The 18,354-nt window shown below is 38.9% G+C and overlaps 1 protein-coding gene across 8 annotated transcripts in view; it reads left to right on the top strand.

Moving 5' to 3' along the window:
• LOC140729083 (multiple PDZ domain protein) overlaps nt 1-18,354 on the top strand; it is a 224,435-nt gene that overhangs the window by 87,695 nt on the left and 118,386 nt on the right. For 7 of the 8 annotated variants that reach the window (XM_073048416.1, XM_073048414.1, XM_073048419.1 and 4 more), the window contains 6 exons: nt 1,962-2,147; nt 2,362-2,571; nt 6,105-6,230; nt 8,354-8,485; nt 9,571-9,697; nt 17,631-17,829. In XM_073048416.1, the coding sequence (XP_072904517.1) occupies nt 1,962-2,147; nt 2,362-2,571; nt 6,105-6,230; nt 8,354-8,485; nt 9,571-9,697; nt 17,631-17,829 (980 nt within the window). The remainder of the gene's footprint in view (nt 1-1,961; nt 2,148-2,361; nt 2,572-6,104; nt 6,231-8,353; nt 8,486-9,570; nt 9,698-17,630; nt 17,830-18,354) is intronic. The other variant, XM_073048413.1, reaches the window with a different exon arrangement.

Raw genomic sequence — 18,354 nt, 5'->3', positions numbered from 1 at the left:
AGCTATACCCCAGGCAAGTGTGGGAGGTGAAGGAGGAGATTGCTGAGCCTCTGGCAATGATCTTTGCATCATCAATGGGAATGGAAGAGGTTCCGGAGGATTGGAGGATTGCAGATATTGTTCCCTTATTCAAAAAAGGGAGTTGAGATAGCCCAGGAAATTATAGACCTGTGAGTCTTACTTCAGTGGTTGGTAAGTTGATGGAGAAGATCCTGAGAGGCAGGATTTATGAATATTTGGAGAGGCATAATATGATTAGGAGTAGTTAGCATGACTTTGTCAAAGGCAGGTCGTGCCTTACTGGCCTGATTGACTTTTTTGAGGATGTGACTAAACACATTGATGAAGGTGGAGCAATAGATGTAGTGTATATGGATTTCTGCAAGGTATTTGATAAGTTACCCAATGCAAGGCTTATTGAGAAAGTAAGGAGGCATGGGATCCAAGGGGACCTTGATTTGTGAGTCCAGAATTGATTTGCCCACAGAAGGCAAAGAGTGGTTATAGACAGGTCATATTCTGCATGGAGGTTGGTGACCAGTGATGTTCCTCAGAGATCTGTTCTAGGACCTCTTTGTGATTTTTATAAATGACCTGGATGAAGAAGTGGAGGGATGGGTTAGTAAATTTGCTGATGACACAAAGGTTGGAGGTGTTGTGGGTAGTGTGGAGGGCTGTCAGAGGTTCCCGCGGGACATTGATAGTATGCAAAACTGGGCTGAAGAGTGGCAGATGGGAGTTCAACCCAAATAAGTGTGAAGTGGTTCATTTTGGTAGATCAAATATGATGGCAGAATATAATAATAATAAGACTCTTGGCAGTGTGGAGGATCAGAGGAATCTTGGGATCCGAGTCCATAGGATACTGAAAGCTGCTGTGCAAGTTGACTCTGTAGTTAAGAAGGCATATGATGCATTGGCCTTTATCAACCATGGGATTGAGTTAAAGAGCCGAGAGGTAATGTTACAGCTGTATAGAACCCTGGTCAGACCCCACTTGGAATACTGTGCTCAGTTCTGGTCACCTCACTACAGGAAGGATGTGGAAACTATAGAAGGAGTATTTGAGGATAGACAGGTAAGGAGATGAGGTGAGATAAAGTGCAGCCCTCCTCCGCTCCTCATTCCCCATTCCCATTTTTCTCTCTCACCTAATCTCCTTACCTGCCTATCACCTCCCTCTGGTGCTTCTCCCCCCTTTTCTTCTTCCATGGCCTTCTGTCATCTCTCTGTCAACTTTCCCCTTCTCCAGACCTGTATCACTTTCACCAATCAACTTCCCAGCTTTTCACTTTGCCCTTCTCCGCCCTTTGCCCCCCCCACCCAGTTTCATTTATCACCTTGTGGTTCTTCCTCCCTCCCCCCACTTTCTTAATCTGACTCCTCATCGTTATTTCCAGTCCTCATGAAGGGTCTTGGCCTGCAACATAAACTACTCTCTTTTCCATAGTTGCTACCTGTCCTGCTGAGTTCTGTGTTGCTTGGAATTCCAACATTTGCAGATTTTCCCTTGTTTGAGTTTATATCAATATTGTCATTGACCATTCTATTCTAAAGTCTTTCATATATTAGTCTAATCAGGTCCATGCCAATCATCAATCATCTATTCTACACACTACTCCTCCAAGAATCCCACTTTCTATTCTCCTTAAATCATGAACCCACATTTTACCACTCATCTACCCACGAAGGGCAATTTATCATGGTCAATTAGCCTATTAGCCTGCACATCTTTGGAATGCAGGAAAAATTGGAGCAGCTGGAAGAAACTTGCATGGTTATAGGTAGAATAATGAACTCCACACCCATGGTCAGGACTGAATTTGGGTCTCTAGTGCTGTGAAGCAGCAGCTGTACCTGATGTGCCACTGTGCTGCCCTATTTGGTAACTTATTATGTACCATTCCATCAATTCTTTCTGAAAATGACTTCTTTAATAAATAAAATTGATATTTTTACAGATGCATGTTGATAATGAATTCACAGCAACCTCTGAGGCAGAGAACAGTGCTGTGGTTGACCTGGACAGAGAGCAAAGTTGTGTGGATGTGCAAGGATCTCACCTGGCTATGTGGGAAGATGAAATCCAAAACATAGAATTAGAAAAAGGTAGTTCTGGGCTTGGTTTCAGCATTTTGGATTATCAGGTGAGTAATTATCATCTTACCTTCAGAGTTGTATGGCAGGACCTTCCAAGTTTTAAATTGTTAGTTTTAATTGTGTATTCCTTTTATCAAAAGAAATGTAAATTATAGCGAGGTGTACTTGAAAGCAAGTACTACATCTGATTAAATAAGTAGAGATTTAAATTTAAAGGAGTCTTTTTCGCTTTGATACTATTTTTTACATTTGCTCTCTCAGGATCCAGTTGACCCACTTCGGACAGTCATTGTAATTCGGTCATTAGTACCAAATGGTGTGGCTGAGCAAGATGGTAGACTTCTTCCAGGGGACCGACTCATGTTTGTCAACAGTATTAATCTGGAGAATGCAACTCTTGAAGAAGCTGTTCAGGCGCTGAAAGGTGCATCAGGAGGCAAAGTTAGAATTGGTGTAGCCAAGCCTTTGCCGGTAAGTTTACATTTAAACGGTTTTGATATGAGAGTAATTGTAACATACATTGTGGTATTTTTCCAGTGCACAGAATAAACTCTGTTTACATGGTGGTACTTAATCCAATATGTTGTATTTGAAGTGGGCTGTATATCCAAAATTAATTGGATTCATTGAAAAAAGGATATATAATTTGTTTTACTTATTTATTAGATATAATATGGATGCAATGAAAAGATATTTTTCATTCTTAGCTTCTGGTCTTTATTTCTGTGCATACAGATCTGCTGCCTGAAATTTGAAAAATGCAGAAGAGCTCTTCACTTAACTTCAGGGCTCTTTTGTAAAAAAAAAAAGTTTAAAAAGTTGTGGGAATTCTTAAGATGAAAAGTGCTGACTATTTTTTTCCATGTCTACTTCAGGCCTGAAAGGAACTGCTGATAGTCACTGAGAAGTGGTAGGGGGGATAATGTAGAAGGATTGCTGTGGGTCTGAGTGAGGTCTCAGCCTCTGTACTCTCCACATTTTACAGAGGAGGAAAAATACTTGACTATTTTGCAACAATTAAGCCCAAGTTTCACTTGGTCCTTTCTTGGTCTTTCAGTTCTCAGCACAAAACATGCTCTTCATTTTGGTGTTTTTAGCTCCGTGAGAAATGCAGGGTCATCTGTGTAATTAATTCCATTTTTCTCCCTACTGCACTAAATAGCCACTTTATTTGATACAGGAGTGGAGCCTAGTGTGGTCTTCTGCTATAGATTCAACATGTTGTGCATTCAGTGATGCTCTTCTGTAATGCATGGTTATTTGAATTACTGTCATCTTTCTGTAAGCTTGAACCAGTCTGGCCATTCTCTAACTTCTCATTAACAAGGTGTTCTTGCCCACAACTGCATTCACTGGATTTTTTTTTTTTGATATTCACACCATTCTCTGTAAACTGATCGGCAATTGCTGAGATGCTCAAACTGCCCTGTATGGCACCAACAGTCATTCCATGGTCAAAGTCAGTTAGATTATATTTCTTCCCCATTCTGATGTTTGGACTGAACAATAACTGAACCTCTTGACCATGTCTGCATGCTTGTATGCATTGAGTTGCTGCCACGTGATTGGTTGATTAGATATTTTCATTAACAAGGAGGTCTACAGGTGTACCCAATCAAGTGGCCAGTGAGTGTATTCCTCTTCCCAGCTAGGAACTAGTTATCTCAGTCATTCCTTGTGTCTCCTCCCTTGCTCGCTCCCTCCCTCATACCCTTGTTCTCATTGTCTTTCTCTTCTCCCCCACCCCCTGATCCAAATAGCCCAATGATCCTTCGAGCTGTTTTTACACACCTGCCTTTGTAAATGTCTTAATAGTAGGAAGTTCATATCAACAGATGCGCTGGGCTGTCCGCACCACTCTCTGCAGAGTCCTGTGATTGAGGGAAGTACAGTTCCCATACCAGGCAATGATACAGTCAGTCAGGATGCTCTCAATAGTGCCTCTATAAAAAGTTCTTAGGATTTGGGGCCCCATACCAAACTTCTTCAACCGTCTGAGGTGAAAGAGGCACTGATGTTTATGCCGAGAAACTTAAAGCTATCATCTCAACCCCAGATCTATTGTTGTCAGTAGGGGCTAGCCTGTCTCCATTCCTCCTGTAGTCCACAACCAGCTTCTTTGTTTTCGTGACTTTGAGAGAAAGGTAGTTTTCTTGACACCACTGTGTCAGGGTGATAAGTTTCTTTCTGTAGGCTGTCTCGTTATTATTTGAGGTTAGGCCAATCAGTGTAGTGTCATGAGCAAATTTAATGAGCAGATTGGAGCTGTGGGTGGAGAGACAGTCATGGGTATACAGAGAGTAAAGGAGGGGACTTAGCACATAGCCCTGAGGGTCACCTTTTTTGAGGGTCTGAGGGGCAGAGGTGAGGGTGCCACTCTTACCACCTGTCAGTGATCTGACAGGAAGTCCAATATCCAGCTACTCAAGGCAGGGTGAAGGATGAGGTCTCTGAGCTGCTTGTTGAGCCTGGAGGGAATTATGATGTTGAATACTGAACTGTAGTCTAAGAACAGTTGGATTTTAGTTAAAATTGGGTATTTGGGCCTAATGGAGTACTGGAGGAAATAAGACTAAAGAATTCAAAATTAGACACTAATCTTTTTAATTCCCATCCAACCAAACTGAACTTTTCAACCAAATTTAAGATGCATGCGAATCAAGTACAAACCTAGGGACATTTTATACTGTTTTGTGCTCTGTTGACATTTAGTATGAGACTGCTTTAGTCACTGGAGCTGCCTTATATAATCACTAGGAAGGTGTTGCTAGTATCTGTATAATACTATCCTCTGAAGAATTGATTAATGGTAGTTGTAATTACAAAAAAAAATGCTGATTTCAGCTCCACTTGGATTTAGTGGTTATTTTGCTTCAAAAGACTGTCTTTGTGAAAATTCCCATATTGTAAATTCCAGTAAGGTTCTGTAATTGTGATTTATTTCAATATAATTGTGTGTTCTACAATAATCTATAAAGTCAGTAGAGGAACTGCTCAATAGGGCTTATAGTTACTGAAGTACTGGCTTATGATTATAACATTTTAATTGAGTAGCCAATATAATTGAGCTGAAACACAATCATTTTGTTGTGCTGCATTGTATCTCTATGCTGTGTGTGCAAATGCTGAAAATGGTAAACTTTTTACATTTTAATCATGTTGCTAGTTTGAAAATTTTAAATGTAGTCTTTTTTTTCCAATTCCAGATAGGTGACATTTTTCAATTTCAAAAAAACAGCTTGTATTTATTCAAGTGTATTTAAAGTATATGCATCCAGCTTTCTAGATATTTTGTGTTTTTTAATAGGTGAAGCAATCATATTGTAAAATAAACTGTGGGAAGCAGCACAATTCATGTAATGTAGGGAGATACAAGTCTGCAGATGCTGAAATCTGGACCCAAAAAGCTGTTCTTGAAGTGTGTTGGTTTTACTTGTTTTGGGTTCTATGTATCAATAATTTTAAACATATTCTCCAATTTAATGGAGTATATTGATTTTCTGCCACCCCCCACCCCAAACCACCGCTAAGTGATACAACCCTTATATTCTCAATAACCTTTGAAGACCAAGTCGCTGTAAATGTGTTGAAAACTTGGATATCCTCATAAGTTAGTTTCATGACCATCACAGTAGCATAGCGGTTAGCTCAACGCTGTTACGGTTTGGGGCGTTCCAGACTTCGGCGTTCATTAACGGTGTAAAGAGTTTGTATGTTTTCCCTGTGACCATGTGGATTTGTTCTGAGCACTCCATTTTCCTCCCATAGTCCAAAGACATACTGGTTAGAAGGTTATTTTGGCATTGTAAATTGTCCAGTGATTAGGTTAATGTAAAATAAATGGGTTGCCTGTCATTGCGCCCAACAGGTCAGGAAGAGCCTGTTTGTTGCTGTGTCTCTAAATAAATATTGTAAATTAAATAAGTCTTCCAATGAATCATGGTGTTTCCATTTATCTGTGCTGCATGTGGTGTACTCAAACTTCTCAAACTTCACTCTTTCAGCAGTTTTCTCCAGAGGAGGCGGATGTGCCTACCATTGAAGAATCTGTGCTCTCCTTTTATCAGCCTTGTGATGGTGATGAGGAGGAGGCTGGCGATGCTGCTGTTTTTCATGCAGAATTAGCAATGGTTAGTTGACATGTGTTTCTGATGCACTCATAAGTGCATCTCCTTAACTGTATCTTTCGACCTATTAGCAGTGATCTGGCATCATAATTAGTTGTAATACACATGCTTGATCTAGACTGGGAACACAAATTAAACTTGAATTGGCTTAAAATGAGATCAAAGGGTAGATCAACCAAATAGCTATTAACTCACAGCTCTATATTATCCTTAATAAGCCAGTATCTTTGTCTGTGTAGAGAATATTGGACTTAAGAGGACACAGCATTTATTTATTAGACTGATACATAAATCCCAAAGATTCAATAATAAAGTGAGATTACATGAACATTCAAAGGATTCAAAGGATATGTTAGAAAAGTTGAATGAAATTTTCAGTCTATACCCTCTGGGTTAGAGAGGAACTTGCAGTGCGAGTATCGTGTTACCACAGTCTATATAGAGATGGGGAAAAGATTCAGCAGAAAGGCTAAGACATAGAAGGGTCCAAATTGAAAAGCTACCTGGGGCACATGAAGATTGGCACCGGGTCTAAGAGATCAGAGAGTTCAATGTGTGCTGCAAAGTTGGCATATGAGGAAGGAGTTTCAGTTCTTGTGACCCTGGCACTGGTATTAGAAAAGGAAAGAGCTGTTCCATTGCAGCAAACATCACTTGCATCCTGCTGGGAAACTAGATAACGAGATAAAAGAAGGTTAAGTTAAGAAGTTGTAACACTAAAAAGGAAGGAAAGCCACTTCTGGAATATAGCAATATGATTATTGAAAAGCAGAGTATAATAGGAAGTGCATTAGCTTTTAATAATTACATCTGCAAAAATGTCAGTGGAAGGAAAAATGGCAAGAAAGCCAAAATTCAAGATTATATGAATGTGCTGAATATTGATAAACAAGATCAGTTAATTTGTAGTGCAAGTTAAAGTATGAAGTAATATTCATTATGGATATGGTTGCAGGATGACCGAGGCTGAGTTTTATATATTCTAGTATACTTGACATTTTATAAGTATAAGCAAATGAAAGAGGAGCGGGTTAGCTCTGTTACTAAAGGTTGAGAAGATCAGACAGGAGAATCAATCAGATAGTAAGAAGAGATAAGGAACCGTGAAGCAAAGTAGTTATTCTTGATGTAATATATGTCTCTGGGGAGGTATATTAATAAAGAAATGAAGAAAACATGTTGTAAGGGTAATGCCGCATCACAAACAGCTGTAATTTTAACATGGATTTAATCCCCCATCTGAGATGTAAAATCTCTGCACAAGAAACAATATGTTTTTGAGATTTTAGTTCTTGAATCAGATTATTGGTGCCTGTCAAATGCTTACAGATGAAAATGGCTAAGAAAGGAAGGGCAACAGAAAGTGGAATGCACAATTAAACGTAAATGGGTCATTTGGACTTTATTCCTCGCTCCACCCTTCAGCAAAACCATGGCTGATCTTCTACCTCAGTTTTAATTTCCATATTTTTCACTATATTCCTTGATTGAACTTAACTGTCTGCTGCTCCTCTATGTTGGCTTACAATGACTGGTGTATAAGAATAGCCAACTGGGAATGATTCTGTACATCTTCCTAATAACTCTTGAAGAGGTGATAGTGAGCTGCAGTCCTGATGAAGGTATTCCTATACCTTTGTTTTGTGGCAGGTGTAGGATTTAGATCCAAGAATGATGAAATAATATTTCCAGGTCAGAAAGTTGAATGATTTTGAAGAAAAGATGGTGGTAATGGTGTTCCCATGCATCTGATAAACTGACAGTTTCTTATTTTAGTTAATGTTATAGCAATAACATTATAGCAATAAAATCATAGTTTATGCATCTTGACCTGATCTTGCATTCTTTAATGTTCTGACATACAACTGTATGTCCCTTTTCCAAAGCCATTTTTGAGAAGATATGGTCAGTAACAGGATGCTGTTTCATAATAGATTGCAATTGCAATAGATTCCAGTAACAGGTATTACCATTATCTGTGCTCAATAGACTGCTTTGTTTCCCTGTCATTTCTCACTGGTTATGGGAACCTTATTCAGTTTGGGAAGTTTGGTTTAACAACAGATAACACTTGATTTTTTTTTCCCTGTGCACATGTAAAGAGTAATCTCTAAATGTGTTTCTAGGTAGAAGCAACTGGAAGTGACTTTGCTGATGAAAAGATATTCGAGAGTGAGGATCTTCATCAGGTCTCCACTGTGGCCATGCATGGCAGTGCATGCAGTGAAGATCTCTCAATTCCATCATCATTTTGCAAGGTATTGAAGCTGCATTACTCTCTTTGAACGTGCCACTATAAAAATAAATATTTTTAATTTATATGGTACTCTAACAGAAAATGCTGCCTTTTCAACGGGATTGCTTAAATTGTATAATATCAAAATGGGTACAAAAAGGAATTCCAAAGGGGAGGATCAAATCAGCTAATGTCTCTGAAATTAATAATTAAAAAAGAAAGTTGCACATATAGGAGCAGTTTGGCATAATGTGAATTTATATGAAGAGGTTCACTTGCTTATATCCCTATTTCCTTTCTTGAACAAAGGTACATTATTTGCTACCCCCATTCCTCTAGGAGCTCGCCTGTTGTTGGTGATGAAATAAAGATCTTTGTCAAAGCCCCACCATTCTCCTCACTTTTTGCTTTCAATATTCTGGGATGAATGCAATCAGCCCCTGAGGACTTATCCAATTTAATGCTTTCAGAAGACCTATCATTATGTCCTTAATTTCAAAATGTCCCAGCATTTTAGCATGCTCCTCTCTGCCTTCACTATCCTCAAAATCCTTATTGTCAGTAAATATTTACACAAAGTCCTTGTTTAATACCTTAGCCACTTGCTCTGATTCCAAGAAAAAGTGTCCTCCTTTATCCTCGAGTGGACTTTAACCCCTCCTTTGTTACCCTCTTTTTCTAAAAACAAATGCCTTGGGATTCTCCTTGATACTGCTCAGCAAGGACATTTCTTGGCACCCTTAGGCCTTCCTAATCACCTACTTGAGCACATTCCTGCTGACTTTATATTCCACATAGGCCCAGTTTGATTCTAACGTTCTAAACCTATGTATGCTCCCTTTCTCTGTGTGACTACATTTAGTGACCTCTTGGGTTATTTAAGGTTACCTTAATCTCACCATCCTTGTCCTTATTTCTAACTAGAACATGCGGATCCTGAATTCTGATCAGCTAATCTTTACACAACTCAAATGTATCAAATATGGACTTGTTTGACAGCAGCAGTAACCCGATTAATACCCCGACTAATTCCGTAAAACCAGGACAGTACATTTTCTCCTCTACTTGGATATATTTTTAATATACAAATATTTTTATGTTTTAAAGGATGTATATGAAAACCCATTGGGTGATTGTAGTGTATCCTCAGCTGAAGAGAATGAAGAGCGACGGATGTCCTTAGCCAGAAGATTTGTGAAAACCATTTCCATTGCAAAAGGCAATGCTAGTCTTGGTATGTGCTCAGTATAAATTCATCAGCCTGCTGCTAAAGATATGTTTTTGCAGTAATTTATTAAACTTTTGTGATTATTATATAGTACAATACTTCTGTATGAATGCTTATTTTATACCTGAGGCTGTCGCAAAGGTTTTCAGAATGATCATGCAAAACTCCTGGGGTAGCAATATTTCGGCAGTCATCGGTTACAGAATATAGAGTGAAGGTGTGAGCTCTTTTACATCGGAAGCATAAGTCATTTCAGGACTGGTTGTGTACAGCTCGTGTTTCTGCTGCAAAATGTTCTTCATTTGTCTTAGGTCTTCTGCTAATAGCATCATAAGATTAAAAGTTGATCAGAATAAGGTTTAATATCACTGGCTTATGTCATAAAGTTTGTTGTTTTGGAGCAGCAGTATGTTGCAATACATAATAAATGCTATGAATTACAATAAGACATATATATAAAAAGTAACTTAAATAAGAAGTGCAAAAAGAGAGGGGGGAAAATACTGAAGTAGTGTTTGTGGATTCATTGTCCATTCAGAAATCTGATGGCAGAGGCGAAAACGCTGTTCCTGAAACGTTGACTGTATCTTCAGGCTCTTGTACCACATCCTTGATGGTAGCAATGAGAAGAGGGTATGTTATGTCCTGGGTGATGGAGGTCCTTAATGATGGATGCTGCCTGTTTGGGGAATTGCCTTTTGAAGGTATCCTAGATGCTGGAGAAGCTGGTGGTCACGATGGAGTTGGCTGAGTTTACAAGATTCTGCAGCTTTTTCCAATCCTGTGCAGTGGCCCCTCTATACCAGACGGTGATGCAACAGTTAGAATGTTCTCCACAGTACCTCTGTAGAAATTTTGTGAGCGTCTTTGGTGACATACCAATTCTCCCCAAACTCCTAATGAAATATACTGCTCTCATGCCTTCTTTGGATACTTAAAATATATATTTTAAAAAATGATAAAATCTACAGATGCTGGAAATCCAAGCAAGACACACAAAATACTGGAGGAACTCAACAGGCCAGGCAGCATCTAGAAGAGTAAACTGTCAACATTTAGGGCCGAAACCCTTCATCAGTCCTGATGAAGGGTCTCTGCCCGAAACGTTGACTGTTTACTCTTTTACAATAAAACTTAGATTATTTGACATGCTCAGGACTTAAGTGTTGTTAGTTGGCAGATTTTCTAGAGTATTCACTGTTATTTCTATTAATACCCAACACATATTTTTAATTCACCTTATTCAGGCATTACATTGCTTATAATATATTTTCCAGTGAACCTGGTAGATTTAACGGGAGCACAAGAAATGGTGCCCCAGCAAACATAGCTCTCCAGGTTATTGAGGCACACAAACCGCCAAACTTAATGAGAAGGCTGTAGTCCTCTTGGAGGACAGATCACAATTAACAAGACTATTAACCATATAAACATATAACAATTACAGCACAGAAATAGGCCATCTCGGCCCTTCTAGTCCATGCCGAACACTTACACTCACCTAGTCCCACCAACCTGCACTCAGCCCATAACCCTCCATTCCTTTCCTGTCCATATACTTATCCAATTTTACTTTAAATGACAATATCGAACTTGCCTCTACCACTTCTACTGGAAGCTTGTTCCACACAGCTACCACTCTCTGAGTAAAGAAAGTTCCCCTTGTATACACCGGAACTTAGAAGGATGAGAGGGGATCTGATTGAAACATATAAGATTATTAAGGGATTGGACACACTGGAGGCAGGAAGCATGTTCCTGCTGATGGGTGAGTCCAGAACTACAGGCCACAGTTTAAGAATAAGGGGTAGGCCATTTAGAACAGAGATGCGGAAAAACTTTTTCACCCAGAGAGTGGTGGATATGTAGAATGCTCTGCCCCAGAAGTCAGTGGAGGCCAAGTCTCTGGATGCATTCAAGAGAGAGTTAGATAGAGCTCTTATAGATAGCGGGGTCAAGGGATATGGGGAGAGGGCAGGAATGGGGTACTGATTATGTATGATCAGCCATGATCACAGTGAATGGCGGTGCTGGATAGAAGGGCCGAATGGCCTACTCCTACACCTACTGTCTATTGTCTATTGTTACCCCTAAACTTTTGCCCCTTAACTCTCAACTCATGTCCTCTTGTTTGAATCTCCCCTACTCTCAATGGAAAAAAGCCTATCCACGTCAACTCTATCTATCCCCCTCATAATTTTAAATACCTCTATCAAGTCCCCCCTCAACCTTCTACACTCCAAAGAATAAAGACCTAACTTGTTCAACCTTTCTCTGTAACTTAGATGCTGAAACCCAGGTAACATTCTAGTAAATCTTCTCTGTACTCTCTCTATTTTGTTGACATCTTTCCTATAATTCATTGACCAGAACTGTACACAATACTCCAAATGTGGCCTTACCAATGCCTTGTACAATTTTAACATTACATCCCAACTCCTATAGTCAATGCTCTGATTTATAAAGGCCAGCATACCAAAAGCTTTCTTTACCACCCTATCCACATGAGATTCCACCTTCAAGGAACTATGCACCATTATTCCTAGATCACTCTGTTCTACTGCATTCTTCAGTACCCTAATCATTTAACATGTATATCCTATTTTGATTATTCCTACCCAAATGTAACACCTCACACTTAACAGCATTAAACTCCATCTGCCATCTTTCAGCCCACTCTTCTAACTGGCCTAAATCTCTCTGCAAGCTTTGAAAACTTACTTCATTATCCACAACGCCAGCTATCTTACTATCATCTGCATATTTACTAATCCAATTTACCACCCCATCATTCAGATCATTAATGTATATGACAAACATCACTGGACCCAGTACAGATCCCTGAGGCATACCACTAGTCACCGGCCTCCAACCTGACAGTTATCCTCCACTACTCTCTGGCATCTCCCATCCAGCCACTGTTGAATCCATTTTACTACTTCAATATTAACATCTAAAGATTGAACCTTCCTAACTAATTAATGGAGAGGTACCAGAAGACTGAAGGATAGCAAATGTTGTTCCACTGTTTAAGAAAGGCTCTAAAAATAAACCAGGAAAATATAGGCCTGTGAGCCTGACATTGGTAGGTGGAATGTTACTGTAAGGTATTTTAAGGGACTAGGTATATGAATATTTGGATAGACCGGGACTGATTAGTGATAGTCAACATGGCTTTATGCATGGTAGGTTGTGTTTAACCAATCTTCGAGTTATTCAATGAAGTTACCAAGAAAATGGATGTAGGCAAGGCAGTGGATGTTGTCTACGTGGACTTCAACAAGGCATTTGACTAGGTTCCCATGGGAGGTTGGTCAGGATGGTTCAGTTGCTTCACATTCAAGATGAGGTAGTAAATTGGATTAGACCTTGGCTTTGTGGGAAAAACCAGAGGCGGTAGTAGATATTTGCCTGTCTGACTGGAGGCCTGTGAGTAGTGGAGTGCCACAGGGATCGGTGCTGGGCCCATTGTTTGTCATCTGTATAAGTGATCTAGATGGTAATCTGATTAAATAGATCAGCAAGTTTGCTAATGATAGCAAGATTGGTGTAGTGGACAGCGAAGAAGACTATCAGTGCTTGCAGTGGGATCTGACAGCTGGAAAAATGGGCTGCAAAATGGCAGGTGGAATTTAATGCAGACAAGTCCGAGGTGTTGCACTCGGTAGGACCAACTAGGGTAGGTCTTACACAGTGAACGGTAGCGTACTGAGGAATGCGGTAGAACAAAGGATTTGGGAATACAAATCCATAATTCACTGAAAGTGGCACCATAGATAGATAGGGTTGTAAAGACAGCTTTTGGCACATTGGTCTTCATCATTGAGTATGGGAGATGAGATGTTATGTTGAAGTTGTATAAGGCATTGGTGAGGCCTAATTTGGGGTATTGAGTACAGTTTTTGCTCACCTACCTACAGGAAAACTGTAAGTAAGATTGACAGAGTGCAGAGAAAATTTACAAGGATGTTGCCAGGACTTGAGGACCTAAGTTATAAGGAAAGGTTGAATAGGCTTGAACTTTAATCCCTAGAATGTAGAAGACTGAGGGGAGATTTGATAGAGATGTACCAAATTATGAGGGGTATAGATAGGGTAAATGCAGGCTTTTTAATCTGATGTTGGGAGGACTACAACTAGAGGTCATGGGTTAAGGGTAAAAGGTGAAATGTTTAAGGGGAACCTGAGGGGGAATTTCTTGACTCAGAGGGTTGTGAGAGAGTGGAATGAGCTGCCAGCGCAAGTGGTTCTTGCAAGTTGTATTTCAACGTATAAAAGATGTTTGGATATATACATCGATAGTACGGGTATAGATGGCTATGTTTGGGGTGTAGGTCAATGGGACTAGGCAGTTTAAGTGGTTCGGCATAGACTGGAGGGGCTGATAGCACTGTGCTGTACTTTTCAGTGATTCTGTTAGCCTTTGGAAGTTCATACTGGGTTCTGGGGGAAGATGTGGAAAATAGGAGAGGGGGAGAAGTATCCTTCAGGACCTCTTTGATAAAATAGAACAACATGAGAGGTTGCTGCAGAGTGAGCTCTCTGTCTTAGTTATAACATTCGTAGTTATAACATTTGGTCTTTCAGCATCAGGAGGTTTCACAGTTGTTTGTGACAGATTCTGGTAAGATGTGTTAGGTGGCATTAAATAGATAAGCATGTACCAAAAGTAAGTTGATTTTGTTGGGAGGTTCAGTTTTCACATAGAATAGTTTAAGGACCCTAGTTCGCCTGCAGATTTCTAGGTAATGTGCTGTAATATTTTCTATCATGTGGCTGAGAACCAAGAAAGGAATATACTATTAGAGCTGTGTTATATAATGTGAATTAACATAACAACACATGATCATTTATTTGATAGCCCTCATAATGTAATTAAGATCAAGCTATTACTTAAAAAGGAGGTAACAACAGCTATAATTGCAGATGTGGATAAGATTGACTTTTGTGATGTGTGGCAAGCTGCCCAGGGTAAACCAGCCAAGATTTTGCTGTGGTCAGAATCTCAGAAGAGCAGTGGGCAGAGTTCAGAGGTTAGTGTCTCCAGAACCAGCAGTAAACCCTGAGCGACAAGAATTAGCTGCCAGAACAAAACCTGTAAGGAACAGGATAAAACTAAACCAAAAAGCATAAAGTTTGTGCACAAAGGGATCTGCATGTGCTGGTTCATGAGATGCAAAAATAAACACAGTTACTGCCAGTAATTTGGAATGTAAACAAAGTTGGAGGCGTAAATCAGGGGTTATAGTAAAAAGAAAGCATGGTGCCTTTGTGAGCCTTCATTTTAATACTGTTTACCATATAGTTCTTCTCAATTGAGTAAAGTATATTGAACTCGGTCATTGCACTTTAAATTCCCAAGAGTGATTCTAGAGGTGGGTTGCTTGTCTTGTGGAGAATAAACGAGGAAGCTTGGCCTATACTAATACAAGTTCAGAAGAGAGCAGTCTTTGAAATATACAAGATCCTTAATGAGATAAGCAAAGCACCTACATGAAGACAGGATCCACTCCGGTGATTCTAAAACTAGGGGCTGGGGATTCAGCCATTTAGTATTAATATGAAGAGAATTTTTTTAATGGGGAGGATTACATTTTTGGTATTCTCTACTCTAAAGCTACAAAGTGGTGTGTCGTAAAGGCAGTGTCCATTATTAAGGACCTCCAGCACCCAGGGCGTGCCCTTTTCTCACTGTTACCATCAGGTAGGAGGTACAGAAGCCTGAAGGTACACACTCAGTGATTCAGGAACAGCTTCTTTCCCTCTGCCATCCGATTCCTATGGACATTGAAGCTTTGGAAGCTACCTCACTTTTTTAATATACAGTATTTCTGTTTTTGCACATTTTAAAAAAATTATTGAATAAATGTAATTGATTTACTTATTCATTATTATGTTTTATTTTATTATTCTCTCTTGGATAGATTATGTATTGCATTGAACTGCTGCTAAGTTAACAAATTTCACGTCACATGCTGGTGATAATAAACCTGATTCTGATCTGGATCTTCAGTCACTGTTTATTAAAAGAACACATGGAGTGAAATTTAAGTCAAACTGGATGGTAGTTGGTTGAGTAGGTATATGAGATGTAGATGAAGCAGTGAGCTAGGATAGTGAAGCAAGTTTGAAGGCCGTGTCCCCTACTCCTGCTTCTATTTCAAATATTCTTAAAAATGAGAACCAACCCTTTCTAGAATGAGTTCAGCAAATCTAAAGTAGAAATGGGAATAAGTAAAAGACTGGTATGTGGAGTTAAGTCACAGATCATCGATGATCTCGTTGAAATACAAATCAAGCAGGTTGCAAATCAGGCTAGGAGCCAGCTGGTTTTTTCCTTCCTGTATTTACTTGTGTTCTGTCAGATTCAGCACATTCTGCTTTGTAAGATTTCCAGCATCTACAAAGCTTTGAATTTAGGCAGCAATTTATATGTTACAAAAATATTAGTAGGGTTCATGCAACCCAGTGCAGCAAAACTTTGATAATGCACTATCCTTTCACTATTTGTTCAGGAGTCCTGATAGATCAGCGTTTGGTTCCTGCACAGCCTCTTGCACAAGGGGTTCTGTTTCTGCTTATCCTGTAAGATCACTGGGCCTAAGATTCTAGTCTCTCTTGAAGTTTACTGGTTTCACTGGAAAATTTACTGGGTAACATCTTAGAAGTTAATTAAAAGTAATGCAGTGTTAATGACACATTTGATAGTCCAGAAAATCTGCTTGTCCAAACTACCAAAGTTGATCGACAGTTTTACTGTATTCTGGGATATTTGCATTTGAAGAAATGAAGGAGCAAGCTTGCACTGTCACTTCTAAGAAACATCACAGAGATCCTCACAAGCAAAAATTGCCTTAAAAGTTGCTTGGAGAAAAATAATTAGCTCTTTAAAACTGCAGAGATATATCAGCTAATTTGTAGTCCTATTTTGTACAACATGATCTCCAAACATTAAAAATGTAGAATAGTTGACTTCTCTTGGGTGAATGAGTGAAGAATTCATTCATTAAAAATCATTGATTTTTAATTAGTACATTAGAATGTCAAGATCAATTTAACCGAACAGACATTCTCTTCATTAAATGAGCTACATTGTACTGGATCTAGTCATGGGTTTGAGCTTGTCACCTGTAGTCCCTTCCCTCCTGCACTCACTCACGTGGTACAGATGTGGAGTGTTTATGCTGCTTACTATCTATAACCATTGAATTGAACTGTGAGGTTGCAGTCAAGACAGGACCTCAGGTAATCTAATTCAGAGGCTCTTCCAGATATTCAGAAGGCAAAGCTAGAAGTGGAGATTTGCCTTCTGTTAAAGACACAAGGATACAAACTTCTTTGACATTAAGATGCATTTAAAAATATTGAAACTATTGTAACTAATTTCAAACCAACAAAAGTCAAAACATTAAAATATTGATGAACATAATTGAAAAGATTAAGTATTTATTTAAAAATTAAAGCACATCTTTGCTGCTTAAATCACAGATCTGGGATCCCAATAAAATCAGTGGGGAAACCTATCCTAGGACATGGCCTAGCACAATACAATGCTGGAAAATCATAGCCTGTTCAAATTGACTGTGATTCCTGATCTTCTCCTCACAAAATAGATATCCTGTGGAATCTTGTTTCAAAGTATAGTGACAAATATAGTATCCTTTGAGAGTCAATAAACTTTGAATTCCATTTTCAGGAGCCTCTGACTCAGAGTAAATTTAGATGGCTAAGTGATTGAAAACCTTAGCTGCAACCCAGCAATACTCAAATTTGCCCAGAATTTAATTTGACTTGCAGTGGCCAACATTTTTAATAGAAGAAAAAATATATTACTTGTGTTTGGATAAATGGATTTTGTTTATAAATGTTTTTATTTGCGTCTTTTTCTTGTAATATTTGTGTGAAGAATTGTCATCAATATGTGTTGGTAATTATATAGGAATGACTGTGAGTTCCAGTAAGGATGGCTCAGGAATGATGGTGCGTAGCATTATTCATGGCGGATCCATTAGCCATGATGGCCGAATTGGGGTAGGTGATTGCATCTTAGCAATGAATGGGGAGCCAACTACAGATCTTACCAATGCACAGTCTCGTGCATTGTTACGAAGACATTCTCTGATTGGACCAGATATAATGTAAGTAACAAGAGTATGACAATTTGGCATAAAGTAGTATTGACTGCTGTGGGGATTGATGTGTTAAACTAAAATATTACATTAGCTAATTACCAGTGGGGTAGAGAGAAAACAAAGCCATATAGTTTTGCTAAAACTAGTATGTAGGCTGTCAAACTGCACAGAAAGTAAGTTATGGTGTCCTCAAAAAGTTAAATAAATTGCAGTTTTTTAAATCTTCCCCTTATACCAATCTTATCACTCCACTCTTTCTTTCACTTGAGCATCTCCAAGTCTTTTGTGTTTCAAAATGGCAATTATAAATTAAAGAAGTTTAATATTTCATTAGTTCTGATCAGCATAAAATGGCAATTAAGATCCCTTCATTCTCTCGAGAAGGTTAGTAAAGCAAAATAAATTACGTGTGAAAACTAATGCACAACAGATTTTATATTCAGAAATAGATTTATGTAGAGTCTGTATTACTTTAGACTTACAGAATTGTAGATCTCATATGTCTCTGTAATTTGAACAGAATTTCCTAAT

Source organism: Hemitrygon akajei, chromosome 6 (assembly GCF_048418815.1).
Source record: "Hemitrygon akajei chromosome 6, sHemAka1.3, whole genome shotgun sequence".
Lineage (NCBI taxonomy): Eukaryota > Metazoa > Chordata > Chondrichthyes > Myliobatiformes > Dasyatidae > Hemitrygon > Hemitrygon akajei.
Note: the sequence above shows the minus strand (reverse complement) of the source record. Positions and strands in the feature narration are given on the sequence as shown.